Source organism: Diabrotica undecimpunctata, chromosome 5 (genome assembly GCF_040954645.1).
Source record: "Diabrotica undecimpunctata isolate CICGRU chromosome 5, icDiaUnde3, whole genome shotgun sequence".
Lineage (NCBI taxonomy): Eukaryota > Metazoa > Arthropoda > Insecta > Coleoptera > Chrysomelidae > Diabrotica > Diabrotica undecimpunctata.
Window position 1 is genome coordinate 101,416,175 of NC_092807.1, and position 21,460 is coordinate 101,437,634.

A 21,460-nucleotide genomic window follows, 5' to 3' on the forward strand; every position below is an offset into this window, starting at 1 on the left:
TTGAATATAAAAATAAATGATGCGCCCATGTCTGGTAATATGATATTATTCTTTTAATGTTTGTCGGCAACCAGTTTTTTGGTTGTTTCAACTGACTTTATAAATACTATACTGATTCGCAATATATAGTTTAAATAAACTGATTATTGTTGTATATTGTGCTTGAAAAATGCCCAATCAACTCAACAGTCGTCGCAAAGAGCTCGTTTCTTCGTTAATAGATTACTTTTAACACGAACGATACATTGGTGGACCTATCATACTTTACTCATTAATCTTTATAAGTTCTTTCTCATTTTTCATTTTAAGAATTTAGCTTAACGATATACATATAAGCCCTAAAGATTCATTTTTATTCTGACTATATTCAGTTCGGCTATATTTGAAATAATTTTATGGTCGTGAAGGTCGTCCAAAATCTACTGTTGTACCAGAAAATATCGATGACGTGTCAGAACAAAAATGCAACATTACTTACCCATATATTAGAAGTTTTAATACATACCCGTACTAGTCTGCCAGAAGCTCAACTTATTATCACCAGAAGCATAACTAACTAAAAATTTCCCATCGGGACTAAATGCTAATGCAGTCACAGGAGAGCTATGAGCTCGAATGTTCACACATTTTCCTTGTCGAAGCTCATAGAGGGTTAGAGATCCTGTGTGAGAACCAACTGAAATAAATAAAAAAAAACTATTAATATTTTAAAACAATCGATAAAAAACAATTAGAATACTTCTTCCAAAGACTAGGCATATTGACTCTTTTGCTTCAACATTGCCTCTTATTCTATTGGAATATTGTCATTATATCTCCTTTTAGGTCGACTTATGTTTCTTGTTACAATTGGTGATTTATCGCGAGCAATATCCTGGAAGTGTTTTTGATATCCTTACTTCTTAATTTTTCCAACAGTGTCTTTTTCGTGCGCGATTTCGTTTCTAAGTTTGGATGCGTGTTTTTCCACATTGCAGCGTTAATGCATCTTGGTATTCTAATTCTAGTTACGTTAGTCACTTATTCCCTCACTTCTTCCTTGATATAGTTGTTACTTCACGTCTAGTTTGGACCTTATTAGTTCTATTTATACTACTAGACTGTTTGTTTTCTTTTGTTGAGATATTTTCATACTGAACTCTTTAGTCTTCATGTTAAAATGATGAGGAAGATCAAGCCTGGGTTGTAGCGCTGTGGGGTAAGTAAGTACATAACATAAACTACAATCGTATTAGTGTGTACCGTTTCATCAAATAAATAAAAAGTTAATTTCCAAATTTTGCATCACATAGGTTTAAAATTTTATAAACATTCAAATATTGAATATTTCAGTGGAAATAGATCGCATTTTATATGATATGATCTATGATATAACAATTTACCTGCTATTCTTCTTGTCTGCGAACAATGTGAAACCTGACTAAATCGACATACGGCAGGAAAAACATCCTGAAGTCCTTTGTTCTTTAATTGACTTGGATCCAAGCAGTGAAGGATTATATCCATTAACTAAAATGTAAGATAAAACTATTCAAATTATATATTCCTCGTAAAGTACTAAATTAAATATATTTTAAGACGAAATCGACAATTGTTTCCGAAACTTAATTTTCTAATTTGCAACTTTTATCTTGCACTTATAACAGGTAAATTTACTGGAGAAAAATCTGTAACTTTTCAAACTTATTCTCTGTATTCCTGAGAATTTGGAATAATACTGTTCCTATAACCTTATTACAGTACAATCAATAAAAACTGCCATCTTTCAACGGTACTTTTTATGTCAAATAAAATAAAGCCACATAGGATTTGTTTCGGTGGTAAAGACAGTCAGAAATCACATTTACTATATCGTAATAATCTGTAATAACTTGCAACTTCAACTTCAAAAGCGCATGGTTAAATGCTACATTTGGTCAGTCCTCTTATACGGTGTCGAAGCATGGACATTAAAAATATCCACCATTAATCGTCTGGAGGCCTTTGAAATGTGGCTGCACAGACGTATACTAAAAATTCCATGGACGGCTATGCTGACAAATGTGGCAGTCCTTGAGAGAGCAAATGCTGCTCGCGAGCTGCTTGATAATCAAATGTAGAAAGATGGCCTATTTTGGACACGTAGTAAGGGGAGACCGATATAATATTCTTCAACTTATTATGATGGGTAAAATCGAAGGACGCAGAGGAATTGGTAGAAAGCAGGCCTCTTGGTTGAAGAATATCAGGGAGTGGACAGGAATGAGGAAAGCTGAGCAACTCTTTAGAACAGCTCAAGACAGAGACAGTTTCGCCATGTTAATCGCCAACGTCAAGGGGACTTGATAAAGCACGTTAAGAAGAAGATATCGTAATACAACATGGATGCCAATACGCAATAAAGGTAACAAAAGCATACCAGGTGCTGATGTATTTTCTGATCACAACTCCCTTGTCGCTAGATTCCGCCTTCATTTAAAAAAGATACAACTAAAGCACAAAAATAAAAAATAATATCTAATAATATCTATTTTTTTTTATTAATAAATAGAAAAATATTTCCTTGTGGAGTTTTAGTTTTTTTTTCTTGGGAATAAACGTCAAATTCTTTTGATGTATCTGTATTGGTCGTCTTCAAAATACAAATTTTATAAATTATATGTCGAAATAATCATTATCGTTAGTTATGGAAACCTAAATGTCAAATAATGAGACGATTTTAAAATTGTGATTTATCTTACATCACAAAATTCAGCCGTACAAATAAAACGTTTGTACACTCCTGAAATCTTTGAAAACTAAATGAATAGTCGCCGTAACTGCCAATTATTTATACAATTTGTTTGAGCGCCTCTGCAAGCATAGACTTCTGTACTGTATGATGTACTTTGCAAGTGTACGAATAATCGCGATCCCTTGACTCGGGTCATTTTTACCGACAACAATATGGAAAACCAACGAGTGACAAATAATTGTACGAGTAACCCACCCACACGACATGGCAAGTATACGCAAGTGATGATTATTTGCTAAGTACACGAGGCTTTTGAGTCCGGCTTAAGGCACTTTGATTTAACCAGCACAAACCTTTGTTTAGAGTAGAAATACGTTGTTTGAATCTCTAATAGTGATTTTATTTCTTTATCGTGAATATTTTGGTATTAATTTATTATTAAACAAAAAAGTAAAGTTCTTACCTCAACTAAAAGATCTGCCATTTCGTTCTGCATTTTCTCTATCAAAAGCTCCACTCCTCTGAGAATTTCGGGTTTCGCTTTATGTAGAACGTTGTTGTTCATATTAATATTCAATGTTTGTGCATTTTGTTGCAGGGTGTTATACCTAGCTACTTCTTTCGCCATTGTGGTAATGAATGCAGCCGGCCTACAAAGATATTAATGGTTAATTTTATTGTGTATTGCTATTATGGAATTGATTATTACTCGATGGGAATTCGTGTTCAATAATTAAGCTAAACATAAAATCACGAAATTCTCACAGCACATCATCAACTTGAGTGTTTCGCTGTAAGAACAGCTTCCTGATAACTGGCGATTAATTTCATATATCCTAATACACAAGACAAAGAAAGAGTACCATAGTTCGTTAACATTTATAGACAACTGAGATGAGATTGATACAATGTGAAGAAAATATGATTTAACTCTAAATATCAACAATTGGGTAAATACATAAAAAATAATAACGATAGAACTGATGGAAACCGAAGTTCACGAATATCTAGTGATGGTGATACATAGCCATAAGTATACATAGGTCAGACAGGACAAATTTTATAAAATGTATAACAGAACATATAAGTTTTGTTCACGGTAAAACTAACTACACATATCAACCATTTGATTACAAAAGGCCATGAATTCAATAACTTCTAACACAATAACTTCTGCAAGGACAAGAACAATAAAGCAAAGAAATCCTTATTCGAGATATTTTGAAAAATAATTGTTTAAATATACAAATTTAATTATCAATGAACAGAAGTTCAGAAGAACAGAACTGTGTACAATATAATGGATTCAATTAAATTTTTCTTCAGAGGAAGCTGTTACAGCTAAATATGCCAAACTGCCGATATTCTGTGAAAATTAATATCAGTGTTGTGTTTTTATGTTTTTTTTTTTATTTTTTGTAATGCATTAATACAGTTGAAATGATAAATATTAAGCAAATTATGTAACAGCTATGGGATGTTATTGGAGAAATAAAATACCCAAATGAAACCAAAACTACAATGGTGTGGGGAAGCTGCAATATCAGTACTGAGATTATGATTAAAATAAATTATACAGACAAGGTTTCTTCTTTTGGTGCCTACTCGTTTCGAATATTGGCGATCATTCTGGCTATAATTATTTTATTAATTGATGCTTTAAAGACATTAGTTATTGTTGTGGAGAACCATTTCCTCAGGTTTTTTAACCATGATATTCTTCTTTCTTCGTAGTACAGTCTCGTTGGTTATCTTATCCGTCTATGATATCGTTAGAATTCTTCTGTATAGCCACATCTCGAAGGCTTCTAGTTTTTTCTCCATAGCTTCAGTGAGTGTCCAGGATTCAACTCCGTAGTACAATATCGAGAAGATATAACATCATAGGAGCCTTACTTTTATTTCCAGACTACGGTTGTTGCTATTAAACAGTTTAGCCATGTTGTTGAATGCACTCCTAGACTTCTCTATTCTACATTTTACTTCTTGTGAGTGATTCCATTGTTCGTTTACTATTGTTCCAAGATAGGTAAACTGTTTTACTCGGTCCACTGGTGTATTCTTGATAAGCAGTTGGACGTCTCTAATTTTATTTTTGCTGATGACCATAAATTTAGTTTTTGATATGTTTACTTGTAGTACAAATCTTTCACTTACTTCATTTACTTTGTTTATTATTTGCTGTAAATTGTTTATAATGTCTGCAAAAATGACGGTGTCATCTGCATAGCGGATATTGTTTAGGCGTTCTCCATTTAAAAGGATTTCATGGTCGCATTTTTCCAAGGCTTCTTGGAATAGCAGAATCTGGATTGCTTCCGTCGGTTCATCTCCAAGATTTGTTCTTATTGTGACTGATTGGTTCCAGTATAAATTTTGTATTATATGCCGGTCTTTATCTATTTGGGCTTTTGTTACAACATTCGTCATTTTTCGGTGTTGAACTGTGTCAAATGCTTTTTGGTAGTCCACAAAGCAGGTGTAGATATCGGAAGTCATATCTCTGCATCTTTGGAATAATACCTGTAGACTAAACAGTGCATCTCTCTCACCTACGCCTTTCCTGAATCCAAACTGTGTGTCTTGTATTCTCTTGTCGCATAGCTTGCATATTCTGCGATGTATAATTTTAAGAAAAAGTTTTAGTGTATGGCTCATTAGACTTATTAGCCTATATTCTCCGCACTTTTTCGCTCCCTGTTTCTTTGGTAACGTAATAAATTCTGGAATTAGCCAATCTTTTGGAATATTGCTTGTGTCATAGATATTTTTGAAGATTTTACAAAGTATTCTTAAAAATTCATCATCAAAAAGTTTAAGAAATTCTCCGTCTGGTCCTGGAGCTCCCCCTTCTTTTAGTGATATTATGGCTGCTCTTATTTCTGCCACTAGTATAGGTGGTCCTGTTTCCGTAGGTATTGGGGACTGGTTCTTCCTCTCATCAAAAAATAAATTTCGTATGTAATTTTTCCAGGTATTATCAATACTGTCTTGTCCACGATTACCTCTCCATTGTCATTAACAAGTTTACTTACTCTTCTGTTTTTACATTTGCCTGTAATTTCTCTTACCTTTTTATGCACGTTGAAGTCGTCGTATTTACTTTGTAGAATTTCGATTTCTTGGCATTTTTTGTCCAGTTCTTTCTGTTTGGCTTCTCTGAACTTTCTCTGAATATCTCTTTGTAATATTTTATACATAGAGTTATTGTTCTTGTTTTTCCTTCTGTCTTCCATCAGCTGCAGAATCTCTGTCGTCATCCATGTCTTATTCTTATCTTCTTCGTTCTTCATAAAATTGTCTTTAATATCGTCTATCGTTTTATTAAGGGATTCTATCGTCTCTTCTGTGCTTTCCGTTATATTATCGATTTCTCTGAATTTTCTACTTATTGTTTTGCTGATTATTTCTTTTACTTCACTACATTCCAGTTTTCTGTTTGTGATCAGATTGAATATCAGCGCGTGGGTAGGTTTTAACACTGTTGAAACTATTTCGATATCTTTTGTTAACAAGTATATAGTCTATTTGGTTTCTTATACAGACATTTCATTTTACAGTCAAGGTTAACAATCATAAATACACAAGCAGAGTTGTATCAACAGAAAGGTCGTGTTATTATGTTGCTTTTTTGAGACTATCCTCGGTTTCAACTGTGAAGAAGCGCAAGTTAAAATATCTCTGCTACATAATGATAAATCAACATTGCTATGGTTTATTGCAGCTTATATTGCCAAGGAAAGTACAAGCAAAAGTGGTCCGGGCAAACGAAGAATTTCGTGGCTCTATAATCTTAGAAAGGGTTTTTCACTATCTAACGCTGATCTATTTAGTGAATGACTATTTTCACAAATGAAGTGAAAATAGTCATCTGCAGGCATCTTAAGAAGACAATAACAGCAATTAAATACAAAATAACAAATAAGGAATTGTTCAAACACTAAAATAAAGTAGTTACCTTGCTGTCGCTATAAGAGTCAAAGCATGCCTGGCTGTCCGGCACGAATCTGCCTGGGGGGTCAACGGTAGTCCGTACGTCATACTTGGAACTAGTCTATCTGCTTCCGAACACAATTCTAAAAGACCTGTAATATAATTTAAATTTTATAAAACTCTTCCTTCTAGTTATACTAAAAAATTATAGTAAAATAAGAATAGTAAAATAGATTACTGATTGATTTTCTCTATTGTGAGCGATTGCAGTCAGACCTTGTCACTTTCGTCAATGTTATCGCATTTAGCACTTATAATATGCTACGACTAATTGAAAAATTTAATTAATGCATTATATTTATTCTCATAAACCAAATACTTTTACTCACCTAACAATACTTTACTATTATCTAAGAACGGGGCCCATACGGTGAATCCCCTGCCTATGAGATCGATGGCAGCTCGTCTCAACGGAATGTGTGCTGGTAACTTTTGAGAAGGAGGCGCCAGCAATAAATGAGACAGCGCCATCGAAGTCAGTCTTGCTAGATTGTTGTTGCCAGGACCTATAATACACCATATTAATTAGGAAGAATGAGCATTTTTTTAAATTTCTTTGGAAATTGTAAGTATTAGAAACACTATTTCCTTAATAGAAATATTTCTTCGATACAGAACAACAAAATGGAGCAATATTTTGTAGAAAATAACTGTTTAATCTTACCGAAACCTTCAACAACGGAACTCTTCCTTCTTTCTTCGCTCATACGTCTCTTATTATTATCGCTACAAGTGATGTCTTGTCCAAACTCGGCTCCTATCACCCCTAAAATTATCACCGCTGTGGATTGTTTCTTTTTGAGCTCTGACAAACTTGACGGTTTTCGTATTTGTTCCTCTTCCTCTTCCTCAAATTCTTCATCCTGAAAGTAAGCTAATTGTATGTTTGATTTTGATTCACCGGGACATAAAAATTCATGTAATTTTGCGAAGTTGAACTCTTGCGGAATCAGAAGTAGTAATGAAACTGAGCTAACTTATATTGAGGTCAAAAGATTTCAATTAGATTTGACCATGCACTTTAGGAACTACTGGATATAAGAAGAGGAGTCCGCAGGGATGCATTTTATCTCCACTCGTATTTAACATGGACTCTAAAAACATTTATCAACATAACAGGTATTACAGGATAATCAATTGAAATATATATCGACGGTGTCGCAGATGCTACGCTTCTACTAGTAAGTAACGATAATGAGTTGCAATAACCATTAAAACAAGTAGTGACAGCATGCTGTTAGAAATTGAGGGAAAGAGAGATAGAGGAAAACCGAGGACAATATTGAAGGACTGGATGGCAGAGGACAATATTGAAGGACTGTGTGGCGGAGGACTTGGGAGAAAAAGGTTTAAATGAATAAGACACGAGGACAGAAATAAGTCCTCAAGGACACGAAGACATCTTCATAAGATGAAGAAAGATAAAGAAATCGTAAAAACCATTAAAACCAGAAAATTTGTGAGAAAGTGAAAGTGAAGTGAAACCAGAAAGTGAGAGCTTGGTAGACGCAAGGAAAAATATTCGACAGATGTCTCAGAAGAATATCGATACTTAAAACTTGGGACAGAGGTATGTGTAATGGTGCGAAGTTACCTATCGTCTTTTCTTAATCATTTATTTCTTTTCGCCTATAAATCAGGATTTCCAATATTGTATGGCCAATAATTAGTAGCTGGACAATCAATATGTCGAGACTTGACATCCGAACGATTCTAATTGTAACTTTCATATTACTTGTCCTCAGGACAAGGTTTCACTCCAGCCTGAAATCTTGAAGAATAAACACCTAATTTAGGTTGGTGCGGCGAAACAGGGGCACAATTCAGCTTTTATTTAAGTTTTATGGTTTTTATCTATTGTATTCGTTACATCCTTTCCCCACAATTTGTTACACTGGCGCTCATTTAGTGTGCCTTTCACACAAATTTGCTACATTGGTCCCAACATGGGCCATTTTGATGTTATAGTATGCACAACTTATCGAATCTCTGTTCTGGATGGTAGTGAATTGGGTGACGATCGCCAAATAGATAGCTAAGGTCCAGTAAGCGGATACAGTACTTCCAGTATAGTTACGGCAAGAAGTTGGTTCCATATTTCGTTAAAATTATATCTTGACAACGTCTTCCAATACAGAAATCAAAATATTAACAAATAGTAAATAAATAATACAGTTTATGTAACATTTTATTAAGAGATTTTGAAAACTGACGTAAGCACAAACATGCTATGTGTAATGTAGATATAATCACATGAGTAAATAAAAACTTACCACTGGATCTGGACTGTGAGGCTGCTGGTTGATATTTCCATTCGTCTGAGGCACTGGAGAGTTAATTTGCTGGTTGATAGTTTCAATATGAGTAAACTGTGGTAGATACTGAGCCCAAGACTCAACCAGTAGCTTTCTACCTTTAGGTCCCATTCTAAATTAAACAACATATCCATTATACCAAATTAATATGAGCTCAAAATTTTTGTCGATATAAAAGTTTAAGAAGTTATACATACTGGAATTAAGAAGATAATACTTGTGCCTACCTAGACAATTCAGCCAACAATAAAGTTTGCGCCGCCTCCCGTACTTCTACGCAATGGTGTTGCCACCTCTTGACCATCATTTCCACTTGCGGTCGTTTGAAGTTCTTTGCACCATGCTCTACTACCTATTTAAAAGATGATACGAGTTTAACAACAGTTAATATTGAGTATAATAAAGGATGATTCATTTAGAAGTACGTTTTTCAACAAGAAAAAACAATGAAAAAAATAAATTTTATTTGAAAATATTTATTATTATACAAAAGAAGCATTCTTTACATTCTTAAAGATAATTTCTTTTAAATGTTGGCCATGACTACGATTAAGTTGGTTCATTCTCAAGTTCCAATTCTCGATGACTCGTTCTACCATTTAGATTGGTAGTTCACCAATGACTCGAGTAATATTGGCCTTCAATGCCTCAATCGTATCTGGTTTATTTATGTAGACTTTGGACTCTAGGTAGCCCCAAAAGAAAGAGTCGAAAGGTGAGATGTCACAGAATCTAGGCGACCAATTCACTGGTCCAAAGCGTGGACTAATTGGTTCACCGAATCGTTCTCGCAGTAAAGCCATGCTTTCACGGGCTGTATGGCAAGTGGCGCCATCTTGCAACCAAATGTCGCCGAGACCACGAGCTTCAATTTCAGGTACCAAATGTCCGTAATCATGGCACGATAACGGTCTCCATTCACAGTAACATTTTGGTCGGCCTCTGTTTGAAAGAAATATGTACCAACTACTCCACCAGCCCATACACCACACCAAACAATTGTTTTTTCAGGGTGTAATGGCAACTCTTGAGCCTCTTTGGGTTGTTCATCACCCCAAATACGGACATTTTGTTTATTAACGTACCCATTAAGCCAAAAATGGGCCTCATCTGAAAACAAAATTTTTCTCGAAAACAGTGGATCTTCTAAAAGCTTATCAAGAGCCCATCGACTGAAACGGTGACGACTTGGAAGGTCGGTCGGCTTCAGCTCTTGCACTAATTGAATTTTGTATGCTTTTAAACCAAAATCCTTACGTAAAATACGCCAAGTTGTTGCATATGACAAGCCAAGCTGTTGAGAACCGCGACGAATCGATTCTTCATTATTTTCGAGTACACTAATCGTTACCGCCGTTATATCTTTTTCAGTACGTGCTGAATGTGGTATATTTGGTCGCGTGTTATCCAATAATGAAAACTGGGTTTTAAACTTACTAATTGTAAAGCAGATTGTACGTTCGGTAGACCGATTATGTGGACCATAAATTGCTCTAAGCGCACGAAACACATTTCTCACAGAACTCCCATTTTCAAAATAGAACTTAATAATTTCTAGACACTGTCCGGGCTAAGTCTTTCCATCATGAAATGTCAAACAATACTGAACAAAAGCGAAATGTCAGTATGACAGTATTCATGTACGATCTCCAATCAAATCCCCAACAAAAAAGTACCTCTAAATGAATCACCCTATATAAAGACAGAAATGTAAAACAGAATTTGTCAATCTTTCAGTATTTGCGACACAATGTTTACTGTTTCTCTCCCATAAAATACTAGGGAGTCTTTTAACATTCAAGTTATACATGATCTTAATCGCAATATGTAAAAAAATTCAAAAAAATAAAAGAAATGTATTGATATTGGCAATGCCTAGTTTATTTTTATTAAAAATATATTTGTGCTTGGGTTATCAAAGTATATGTAAGATAAAGAAGCGTGGTATACCAGACATTAAATAAATAGATGACCCGAAGTAAATAGCATAGAAAATTTAGGATTATAGTGCAAGGATGTTACTTCATTTTAAATCGGTACATAATACTTACCTTATCCGGTAACAACACACAATGTAAAGTAGCCAAAAGGGACCATCCTTGTTTGATCTGAGCTTGTTGTTGTGTAAACATTTCTTCGTGTTCCTCATCCGTTTTTGACCAATTCACACGCGTTGACTGCCTAATATTATTACAAAAAGATACATCAATTTTGATTGAAAACTTAAAAAATTACTTGAAAAATTGAAAAACAAAACAGTTAAAAATGGTTGTTATTAAATATTTCACTACAAAAACCACCATTTATGGTGAGTTGCGCGAAATCACGTATTTTCGTCTCGAGTTATCTCACGCTTCTGTGTTAGACAAAACAATCTGAAACTTTACTTCCTGCTAAGTGCTACTATTACCTTTGTTATAATTATTTTAAAATCTCTGCGACGAAACTCTACCATAATTGGCGGTTACTGTACTAGATCAACTAATATGTACATACCTATGCAACTTTCGATTTCTTTCTTGTTCAGGAACAAACGTAGCGTTGCTCATGGACATTAAAGTGTGACTCAAAGCAATGATCGCAAGCAGATGGTTGGTGGTAAGTGTGGTGCTCAATTCCCAATGCGTTCGAGAGGTAAATATTCTAGTTACTTGTTCTTGTCTAATCAGTTCGGGGGGCAGACTGTTCGTAATCGATAAATCGTTGGGAAGCGATTCTTCATCTACTGGAATTGTATTATGCCAAGTTGGTAGGAAGAGCGACATGTGATTTGCTTTTGACAGCACTCCGTACGATATTGGTACCTATAAACATTATAAACGTTTAAAAGCGCAAGTAGAACAAGAATTTACGAGCCCTGACATAAAATATGCAACAAATTCAGGAACTTGACTGTTAATTATTATTTTTTTCATAGTTCTGATAATAATGTTAAATAAGCAATATTTTTAATGATATGTAATCACATAAAGTAATTAATATTGTTTTATACAAATCACATAATATATTAATGTCAAAAGATCATCAAAATATGTAAAAATAAGTGAGCACTAAATAATGGGACAGCATGAAGTAACTTCTAAAAAACACATAAGATAAAGACAATTAGCCTGCGAAAACAATGCAACCTGACACTCTAACAAACTTCAAACTATATTCCACAATTTATTTCTTGTCAAATTGAGTGAATCGCTGTATTATTTCAATAAAATGGTGCCTGGTATCTCTACAAATTCAAAAATTCGTGAGTTGGTGATAAAAATTATTAACAATAAAACAATCCTTGATGTGGCAAATGAAATTAATACTCCTAAAACTACAGTGTGGAATATGATTAAGCATTATGAGGAAACATGAAGTATCTTGCAGTAGCGCACCTAGAATTTGCCTCTGGGGAGGGTTTTGGTTGGTCACCGAATTTTTTTTTATGATGTAACCTCTATTTTGAGTCCTTAAAATGTGTGATTAATTATGGACTAATTATGGGCTATTGAGGAAGCACTGGTCAACAGCAGAATAGATTCTAGATATAGGATATTAATACATAATATATACCAACACGCTGAAATGGTAGTCACGATGGATAACGGAATGAAAACGAGACCAATAAAAATCAACCGAGGAGTAAGACAGGGAGACACCATATCTCCAAAACTATTTACTGCCGCACTTGAAGACATCTTTAAATCACTAAATTGGGAAACGAAGGGACTGTCGATAAACGGAAAGTATTTAAACCATCTAAGATATGCAGATGACGTAGTACTAATAGCCGACAGCTGGAAAGAACTGAAGACGATGATCGATGAGCTTCATACGGAATCCATAAAAAAGGACTGAAAATGAATCTGAGTAAAACTAAGCTAATGTCGAATAAAGATGATCAACCGATGATAACCATCCAAGGAACAAAAGTGGAACATGTAGAAGAATACATATATCTGGGTCAGAATATCAAGGTAAACAAAGAAAACCAAACTACCGAAATAAGCAGACGAGTAAGAATGGGATGGGCCGCATTTGGAAAGCTCTCATACATACTGAAAGACAAAAAGATACCCCAAAACCTTCGAACCAAAGTGTTCGATTCTTGTATCCTTCCCGTTCTCACTTACGGAGCTCAAACCTGGACATTCACAAAAAAGAACATCGACAAGATTCGAAAAACTCAGCGAGCCATGGAACGACAGATGCTTGGTATCTCACTAATAGATCGGCAAACGAACGAAGCAATCCGGAACAAAACAAAAATAAAGGACGCCGCGAAACAAGCAGCTAAATTAAAATGGAAATGGGCTGGACACAACGAACGTCTCGAAGATGGTAGATGGAACAAAGAAGTCGGAAACTGGCGACCGTACGATGCGAAGAGACCAAGAGGAAGACCTCAAATGCGCTGGAGCGACGATATCAAAAGAGTCGCAGGACCAATGTGGAAACGCCTAGCACACAACAGGGATGAATGGCGAGAAATGGGAGAGGCCTTTATTCGACAATTCGGATAGAAAAAGGGCTAAAAAAAAAAAATAAAAAAAATAAAAAAAAAAAAAAAAAAAAAAAAAAAAAAAAAAAAAAAAAATGTGTGAGTAACAGTGTCGGAATAGGGTCCTGAGCGGGGGGGAGGGGGTAACCCCTAAAACCCCCCTGGGTGCGGCACTGGTATCTTGGATAAAAAAAAGGTAAAAGCCAGGGTCGTCCAAAACTAGTTTCTGATTGGAATAGGAAAATATTGGTAAAAATTTGCGAAAATGTAATATATTAAAAACATGATAAGAGATGATAATGTCAACTATCTGAAGTTTGCATATAGTTTATATAGTTGTTAGGGCTCGTATATACAACAATTTAATAACGTATAGTGCTTTTAAAAAGGATGTGGATTTTTTCACTTTCTTCTGTTATCTCGTTGAAATGTGTCTATGGGTATTTTTAATCGAAAATATAGCATAGCGATTTCTGAATAGCAGTCGACTATTTGAACAGTTATTTAAAAATTAGTTCGAGAAGTATCGGAAGTTATATGACTATCGGCAATGGCCCCATCAGAGGCTTAAAATATGTTAAACCATATCATAATCAGTTCCATTTCGTGGTACATGGACAATTTGTGTATGCTTTGATAATTTTGGCCTTGGCAGCTAGCCTAAAGCCTTTCCTGTTTTAACCAATTTATGTATTCCGTTTACTACATCTGTACATTATGTTCTAATCGTTTAATATTATTGATTTTTCTTCTTTGAAATTCTCTCGTTTTTTTTTCATATTACATTTAATTATTAAAATAGAAGCCTGGAAATATCGTAATAACCAAAACATTGCGTCATTCAGTTCAATGTCAAATACACAATAAGAGAGTTAACAGTCGAAAAACCTATTGCGTGACCCTGTAGAGTCAGCAGAAATTATGTATCACAGATTTAGTATTTAAAGGCAAAAAAGTACAATATTTATTTCTCGAAGTGCAACATGGAAAATCAGTTGGGCTAGCCGGTCGAGGGCTCAACGCCACAAGGGATGCTAGTCACTTAATACACCCAGGGGTCTTTTAAAGTGATTTAGACATTGTAGCATAGATCTGACCACAGGTAAATTGTGGAAACTAAGGATAGACACAAAAGAATACTTATATGCTCTATAGTCCCATTTCTACGCATCAACAATTTGGGGTTTCTATCAATTTTAATTTAAAGAGGTTTGGTGAAATCTTGAGTCTACATATCGTTTATACAATATTTTTTTTACATTAACATTCCACTTCTGATACCACTAAGGGCATGATTAACCCACCGAGAAGTTTTACCTTTTTACCGAGTCCGAGGTCTGAAATTTCAATAGCCTGTAAACTTTATAATTATAAAAAACCTTTATTTTATTTTTCTGTTGATACATCTTAATAAAAAAAAAAACGCTGACTCAAACTATCCTAAAGGGATACAAAAAAGAAAGATTTTTTTGGTATGTGGATGATGCAGTTCCTATATCCAAGAATAAAGATGGTGTATAAAGATATTTTTAATAAAATATAAACATACCATTGGTCGTAGTAAGCCAAGTTTAACTTGGCACACTCTATCCAAATCGCTGTCAAGGCCCCACGAATGTAGCAAAGATAGCAACAGCTGAGCTATTTCCATTCCATGACTAGCTTCGAGAGGACCGAGAGAGTTCGGTTTGTTGTTTCTTGAGTTAGCTTCGTTTCCATCTAGAAAAATATAAGACTGTAGTGATTATTTTTTATTTAAATATTGGTGAACCCATTTCTTCATACTATCCTGGCTAAAGCAAACTTGCGAATAACAACAAATATTAAATTGTATAACGTGTACAAAAGTAATCATATATTTGCATGCGAAAATATAGTTTTAGATTCAGCCCACGAATTAACACAAGACATAAATACCCCCAGTATAACTAATAAGATATTGTTGTTGATAGACTCGCAGATCCTTATAGTTGATTAAACAGTATAGTTATTTTGGTATTTCTATCTAACATTGCTTCTTTCAGTGTTCCGTCTTTTATTAATTTTATCCCAAGTGTTTATTCAATGATCCTGTTCTGTTGTTGCACTAGACTGTTCAATATAATTTACGGTTCGATAAGAGATGGCGTTGCTACTAGCCTAATTTTTTGTTATGTTAGTACACTCTTCATATGAACGCACGTGAAGTTTAATTTGAATTTGTCAATTCATTCTTTGTTTACAAGCCATTTAGTATCGACGTATCAGAGTATTTTTATACAACGGAAAAAATCAAGTATCGTGCAGTGATTGAATTTTTAATTTTTGAAGATTTAAAAGCAAAGAAAATGTATGAACGAATGTTGAAAGTGTATAAGGATTCTTCGCTTTCAATTAGTACAGTGAAAAATGCGTTGCTGAATTTAAACGTGATCGCACAAGCATTGATGAAGGTGTCATTGGACAGTATAAACAATACTTTGACTGAAGTATTGCGACTTTCTCAGCAACATTTAGAGCGTTTTCCTGACCGTCATAGATTCCTCACTATGGATGAGACTTGGCTCTATCACTATGATTCTAAATCAAAACAAGTGCTATTTGTTTCTTTTTTCTTCTATTTCTTTTTCAATTTCGTGAGCCCACCAATAAGGCTTAGTGTTATTTTTATTGTCCGATTCTATTCGATCTAAGACACCTTCTGCATTTGTATATGCGATGACATATCAGTGATAAGTTATGGTAATTTCAAAATCATATTAAAAACATGATTTTAGAAAAACACGCTAAAAAAATTATTTACTGCGCTACGACTATAAAATAAAAACCTTATGAGTTATACAACATGAAACGCCCAATTTAAATTAAAAATCCTAATATATACAAATCCTAATATATAAAAAAGATTTAAACAAGCTGTAGATCTCCCTTTTCCTTAGAGAAAGCAGTGTCTTTTCCACGGAAAAAGTAAGCAAATTTCCTAATGATGAGTAAGTTGGCAATTTGGCAGAGTCTTTTCTTGTATTATTGGAAGCTACGACTATTGAAAATCAGTATTGGTGCAGGAATTTTGAATTTTTATTTTAATTTTCATTTAAAACTCTCCTAAAAATCAGGTTTGACCGGTAAAAATTTACTCTCCACTTCTCTGTCCGGCATTTTCTGTGTATAGAATTAAAAGTACGATGTAACCGTCAACGATCAGCTGTCGTCTGTCATTACGTGTCACTTGTTACGCTCTTATTCAACCACCTATCTCATAATCAGTGATAATGATTACAAAGATGTCACCAACTGGTTTCTAACTCATCATTTACATGCAACGTCACCTATTCTGCAAGCTTCCATACATATAACAATAAAATATTAATAATAATAAACGAAAAATAAAGGTAGACAAAACATTGGTATTATTAACTACAAAATAAAAGTAAATAAAATCTCTGAAATAAAAACCCATAAGCAAAAAAGTATGTACAAAAACAAAACTCAAAATGACTCAAAAGAATCGAAAGCGCATCGCTAGGTTGATATAAAATACCTTTGAAATGATCTCCTGATTGTTTTAAAACACTTTCCGCTTTTGCTATTGCTGTTTCTGCACCTTCTTTCATTTTGGCAAGAATTCCTACAAAAACATGGTTTTTCACTTTTTGGGAAGATATTATTTTTGGAACAAAATCGAAATCTAACAAATCAGTAATCAAAAGAGGTAGGAAAATAGCCATTTTCACAACCCTTAGTAACTAGTTGTATTTTTGTGGATATACTAAAACAAGTTAAGTATTTTTAATTTTTCTTTTATTTAATTTGTAAATTATTTGAAATTTAGAACTCCTTTTTATAGATCAAAAGAACATGTGAATGCGAGAGTATGATTAGCTGCAATAATTCCTTTTTTGTTTTTAGTATACACTAAGCAGGGTGGTTAAAAACATCCTCTTATTAGAATGTTAAAACAAAACTGAAACTTAGTTATAAAATATACTAAACTGTAGGTCCAGCTAGACCTGGATTTAAAAATACATTCAATGAGAATTAGAGCACTGTGACGTTGGATAATATTTTCAAATTCATAAATGGGACAATAAAGAAATCTGCGTCAACGCAAAAAATTACAGTATCTTAAGTTTACTCATACCAATAAGTAAGGAAGAACTAAGTACAATGTTCAACAGAAAATGAATGATTCAATAGAAAAAGCATCATTAGGAACTAAAATTAAATCTTAAAAAATATAACTAATACCGGACACATACAGATACAGACAAGCCAACAGGCGGATAAAAGTAACCAAAGCAGAGAAATAAATACCATGAGAGATATTTGGTCAACATTCTTGATCGATTGGTGCTCCACTGTGAGCGCCATATCGCTGACGTGTCAGTTCAGCGTGTGCCTTCGAGTAGATAAGTGTTAGTATTTTATTGCGTTCGAGATGTTTCGTTTATTACCGGTGATAGCAGCGTCCTGTTTTCAGTTGACTGTACTTCCTGTGAAAATGTGGTGTACTATTTTAAGGTAAGCTTTTGTTTAGTATTTTTAAACGATATTTTAATATTATATTGTATTACATTTTTTCTTTTTGTAGGTTATTGGACCCATTATCTTTATTGGCAAGTGTAAGATCATATCCGAGATTCAAGAGCATTTGTCTTGGTGATAGCGTTTTAAGAAATAAACTTCGAGATGCTTTGGAAATTGAAAGATGTCAAGCCAAGGAAGATATCATTAATCCTGCAAAGTATCTAACCATTTCCAGAGAGGGTAGTAAGAGAGAATTTGCAGCCAACCTTTCTAAGCAAACTACTAAGAAACCTGTAAATTTTAAACATAGTTTGGAGATTCTCAAGAAAAATCCAATGAAATCAGACCGTAAAAGGAAAAACAAATGCTTACAAACTGTAAAGAAAATTATTAATTGTAGAATTTAAGTTTAGTTTATAATATGTATATATCCGTAAATGTAAATACATTAATGTATCTTTAAGCGAATATTAAATACTTTTTTAAAATGACGGTATTTAATGCAGCTCCTTAAATTAACAAGTATTGAATAGACTTTAAATACTTTACACATAATGTGATTTTAAACTAACTATTCCCAAATCAAAAAGTAAGAGGTAAAACAAATAATGCTTAAAAACTGTAAAGAAAATTATTTATTATATAATTTAAATATAGTTTATAATATGTATACAGTGAATGGCTAAATTATGGAATATTATCATTATTTCGAGAACCGTTGAGTTTTGAGGGAAATCCCGAAACATGTCGATTTTTGTTATAAATTACCCATCTTATAACGTACATGGAGTAGGGATGACGTCGCCGGTGTGGGTGTAGTGACATATCCGTTATTTTTTTTTAAATTGGTATACTGCGACACCTCATTTGAAGGAGAATTTAATTCTCTATTTAACTACATTACATTTTTAACTAAAATATTGTTTTAAGGGTACAAATGAATTTTTTTTTACTAATGATTTACTAATGATGTACTAATTTTAACTAATGATTTAATTCATAATGTACTTTAAAGTGACCAAATTATGCATAACAATTATTTTAAATTAAATGTTCGAAATGCCATGACTTTCTGAAATAAATACTTAAAAAAGCAAAAATAAGTAAAAATAATAATGGACACAAAAAGTTATCTCATAAACACTGAAACTTTTTGTCAAATGTTATTGTCAAGTCAAATGTTGTTTATATACAGCAAACGATGCACCATATACCCAATTCTGTTTCTCTTTCTGCTCTCTCTCACCTATAGCATTACATGTGTAATGATTGTGCAGATTGACTCCCATAAAAATTTGTGTGTATAGAAGTATAACTTCTACCGTCCAGTGGAACTGCCACACAATTTTTTTTTGTTCTATTAGATTATCGAAGCAGTGAATACGTATTTTAGTGTTGTGAGCAATATGAAAGGCGAGAGCAATCAAATTAAACGATGCCTAAATTTTTCGATGGGAAAAAAAAACTATTATGTACAAAGTGTATTGGGGACTCTTGATCATCCGACGATTTGTCTTCATAATATCTTGACTTCCTGTGGAGGTTGAACAATGTCGTCGCTTTATCGCATTCACATTTCTGAGAACCTACTGCCTACAAATGTGATTCTCATTTTTTTATATCGATCTAGTCACTATATCTCCGTACCTACTGTGCTGTTTACCTTTTATTTGTTTTGTGTAATACTTACTTTTCGTCTTATAGAAATAACTCTATAGATATAATTATTTATCACCATATTTTCACAACAGATGAAGTTTTAATCCACAAAAATACAAGTTACAAATCAAAAAGAACGTAATGTCGATGAAAAGCGTGGGATCGGGGAATAAGAAATTATCTTAATGAAAATAGCAAAATAAAAAGAATAAGCAAAAAAATTTCAAAATATGGTTGGACTACAATATAATTACCGTGTTTGTCTTTTTCCTTTATGATCATTTCCATATTTTCAGCTTTATTTTTCATCTTCCCGAAAAAGTCTTGCATAAAGAAATATTTTGAATTAGATTTTAGAATTACCCTTTCGTTATAGCGTTTTACGCTTAAACTAAAAATATTACCATGCAATATAAAAAAAGCACTTACCTACGATCTTTTTATGAGCGTCGGGACTGGCACTTTGTGTTAAAGCAGCGACTTTGAGGTATTCCGAGGCGTTTATTAAACCGGCTGCTTCGAGACTTCCTGGCGACATTGTTTCGTATTCTTCACTTAAAAGTTCGATTATTAAAGCTTCAATATCGAAGAATAATATATGGCTTTCAGGATCTAGGTTAAAAAATATTTATATTTACTGATCTCAACTGTAACTTCAAATAAACAAATCAAACTTTTTATAAAGGTGTATCATATCTAAGAGATTTTGATAAGTACAAAATGTATGCGCAAAGAAAACTCTTAATTCGAAAAAAATTTTTTTATGTTAAAAAGATATAGGCAATAAAAATGTTTTTGTTGAATAATTTGTAATCGGTGGAGGCTCTCTCCCAAATCCAAGATAGGCAGGAGAAAGTCATCGCTTACTTTAGCAAAGTCTTGTCGAAACCAGAAAGAAACTATTGCGTTACCAGGAGAGAATTGCTAGGCGTAGTGAAGGCTTGCGAGCATTTCCATAAATACTTAGCGGATCACGCCGCTCTAAAATGGCTTCTACAATTCCGTAATCCAGAGGGCCAGATGGCAAGATGGTTAGAACGATTACAAGAATATGATTACGAGATCGAACATAGGGCTGGAAGAGTTGACTTAAATGCTGATGCTCTTTCAAGACGGCCGTGAAGTGCAAATTGTAATCACTGTTTGAAATTAGAAGAACGACTTTGCCCCGGGAGACGAACCACCGTCATTAATGATCAATGGCAGCCTCAACAGCTACAAGACGCTCAAGCAGATGAACCATGTATAAAAAGAGTATTGGATTGGATGCGTCGAAGTGAAAGACCTTCTTGGCAAGGCATAAGTGCATGTAGTCCCGAAGTCAAGTGTTACTGGAGCCAATGGAATTGCCTAGTGCTAAAAGATGATCTTCTGTATAGAACCTTTGATTTTGATTGTACCTAAAAGTAAAGTGTCAAAAGTATTGCGTCAGTTGCATGACGGTGCATCAGGTGGATACTTTGATATTACGAAGACTCTGCAAAAGGTTCGAGAACGGTTATATTGGGTGAACTGTAAAGATGATGAGAAGATGGTGCCGGAAATGTGAACTGTGTGCAACCAGTAATGGTCCAGTTGGTAAAAAGAGGGCACCCATGAAACAGTACAATGTTGGTAGTCCTATGGAAAGAGTAGCAATCGACATTGCAGGTTTACTTCCAGAGTCGAATGATGGAAATAAATATATCCTGGTAGCCATGTATTATTTTACGAAATGGACTGAGGCCTATGCGATGCCGAATCAAGAAGCTGCTACCGTTGCAGAGGTAATTGTTAGAGAATTCTTTAGCC

General features: G+C 33.9%; 1 protein-coding gene across 6 annotated transcripts in view; it reads right to left on the reverse strand.

Annotated features, from left to right (window-relative positions):
• The window catches only part of Rbcn-3B (WD repeat-containing protein Rbcn-3B), a 75,177-nt gene that overhangs the window by 14,515 nt on the left and 39,202 nt on the right, over positions 1-21,460 (reverse strand). For 4 of the 6 annotated variants that reach the window (XM_072532371.1, XM_072532370.1, XM_072532369.1 and 1 more), the window contains 14 exons: positions 20,099-20,281; positions 19,924-19,992; positions 17,025-17,111; positions 15,054-15,223; positions 11,518-11,825; positions 11,073-11,202; positions 9,249-9,373; positions 8,980-9,133; positions 7,371-7,569; positions 7,036-7,212; positions 6,672-6,798; positions 3,177-3,363; positions 1,383-1,509; positions 506-676 (listed from right to left, as the gene is read on the reverse strand). In XM_072532371.1, the coding sequence (XP_072388472.1) occupies positions 506-676; positions 1,383-1,509; positions 3,177-3,363; positions 6,672-6,798; positions 7,036-7,212; positions 7,371-7,569; positions 8,980-9,133; positions 9,249-9,373; positions 11,073-11,202; positions 11,518-11,825; positions 15,054-15,223; positions 17,025-17,111; positions 19,924-19,992; positions 20,099-20,281 (2,214 nt within the window). The remainder of the gene's footprint in view (positions 1-505; positions 677-1,382; positions 1,510-3,176; positions 3,364-6,671; positions 6,799-7,035; positions 7,213-7,370; positions 7,570-8,979; positions 9,134-9,248; positions 9,374-11,072; positions 11,203-11,517; positions 11,826-15,053; positions 15,224-17,024; positions 17,112-19,923; positions 19,993-20,098; positions 20,282-21,460) is intronic. The other 2 variants (XM_072532372.1, XM_072532374.1) reach the window with 2 other exon arrangements.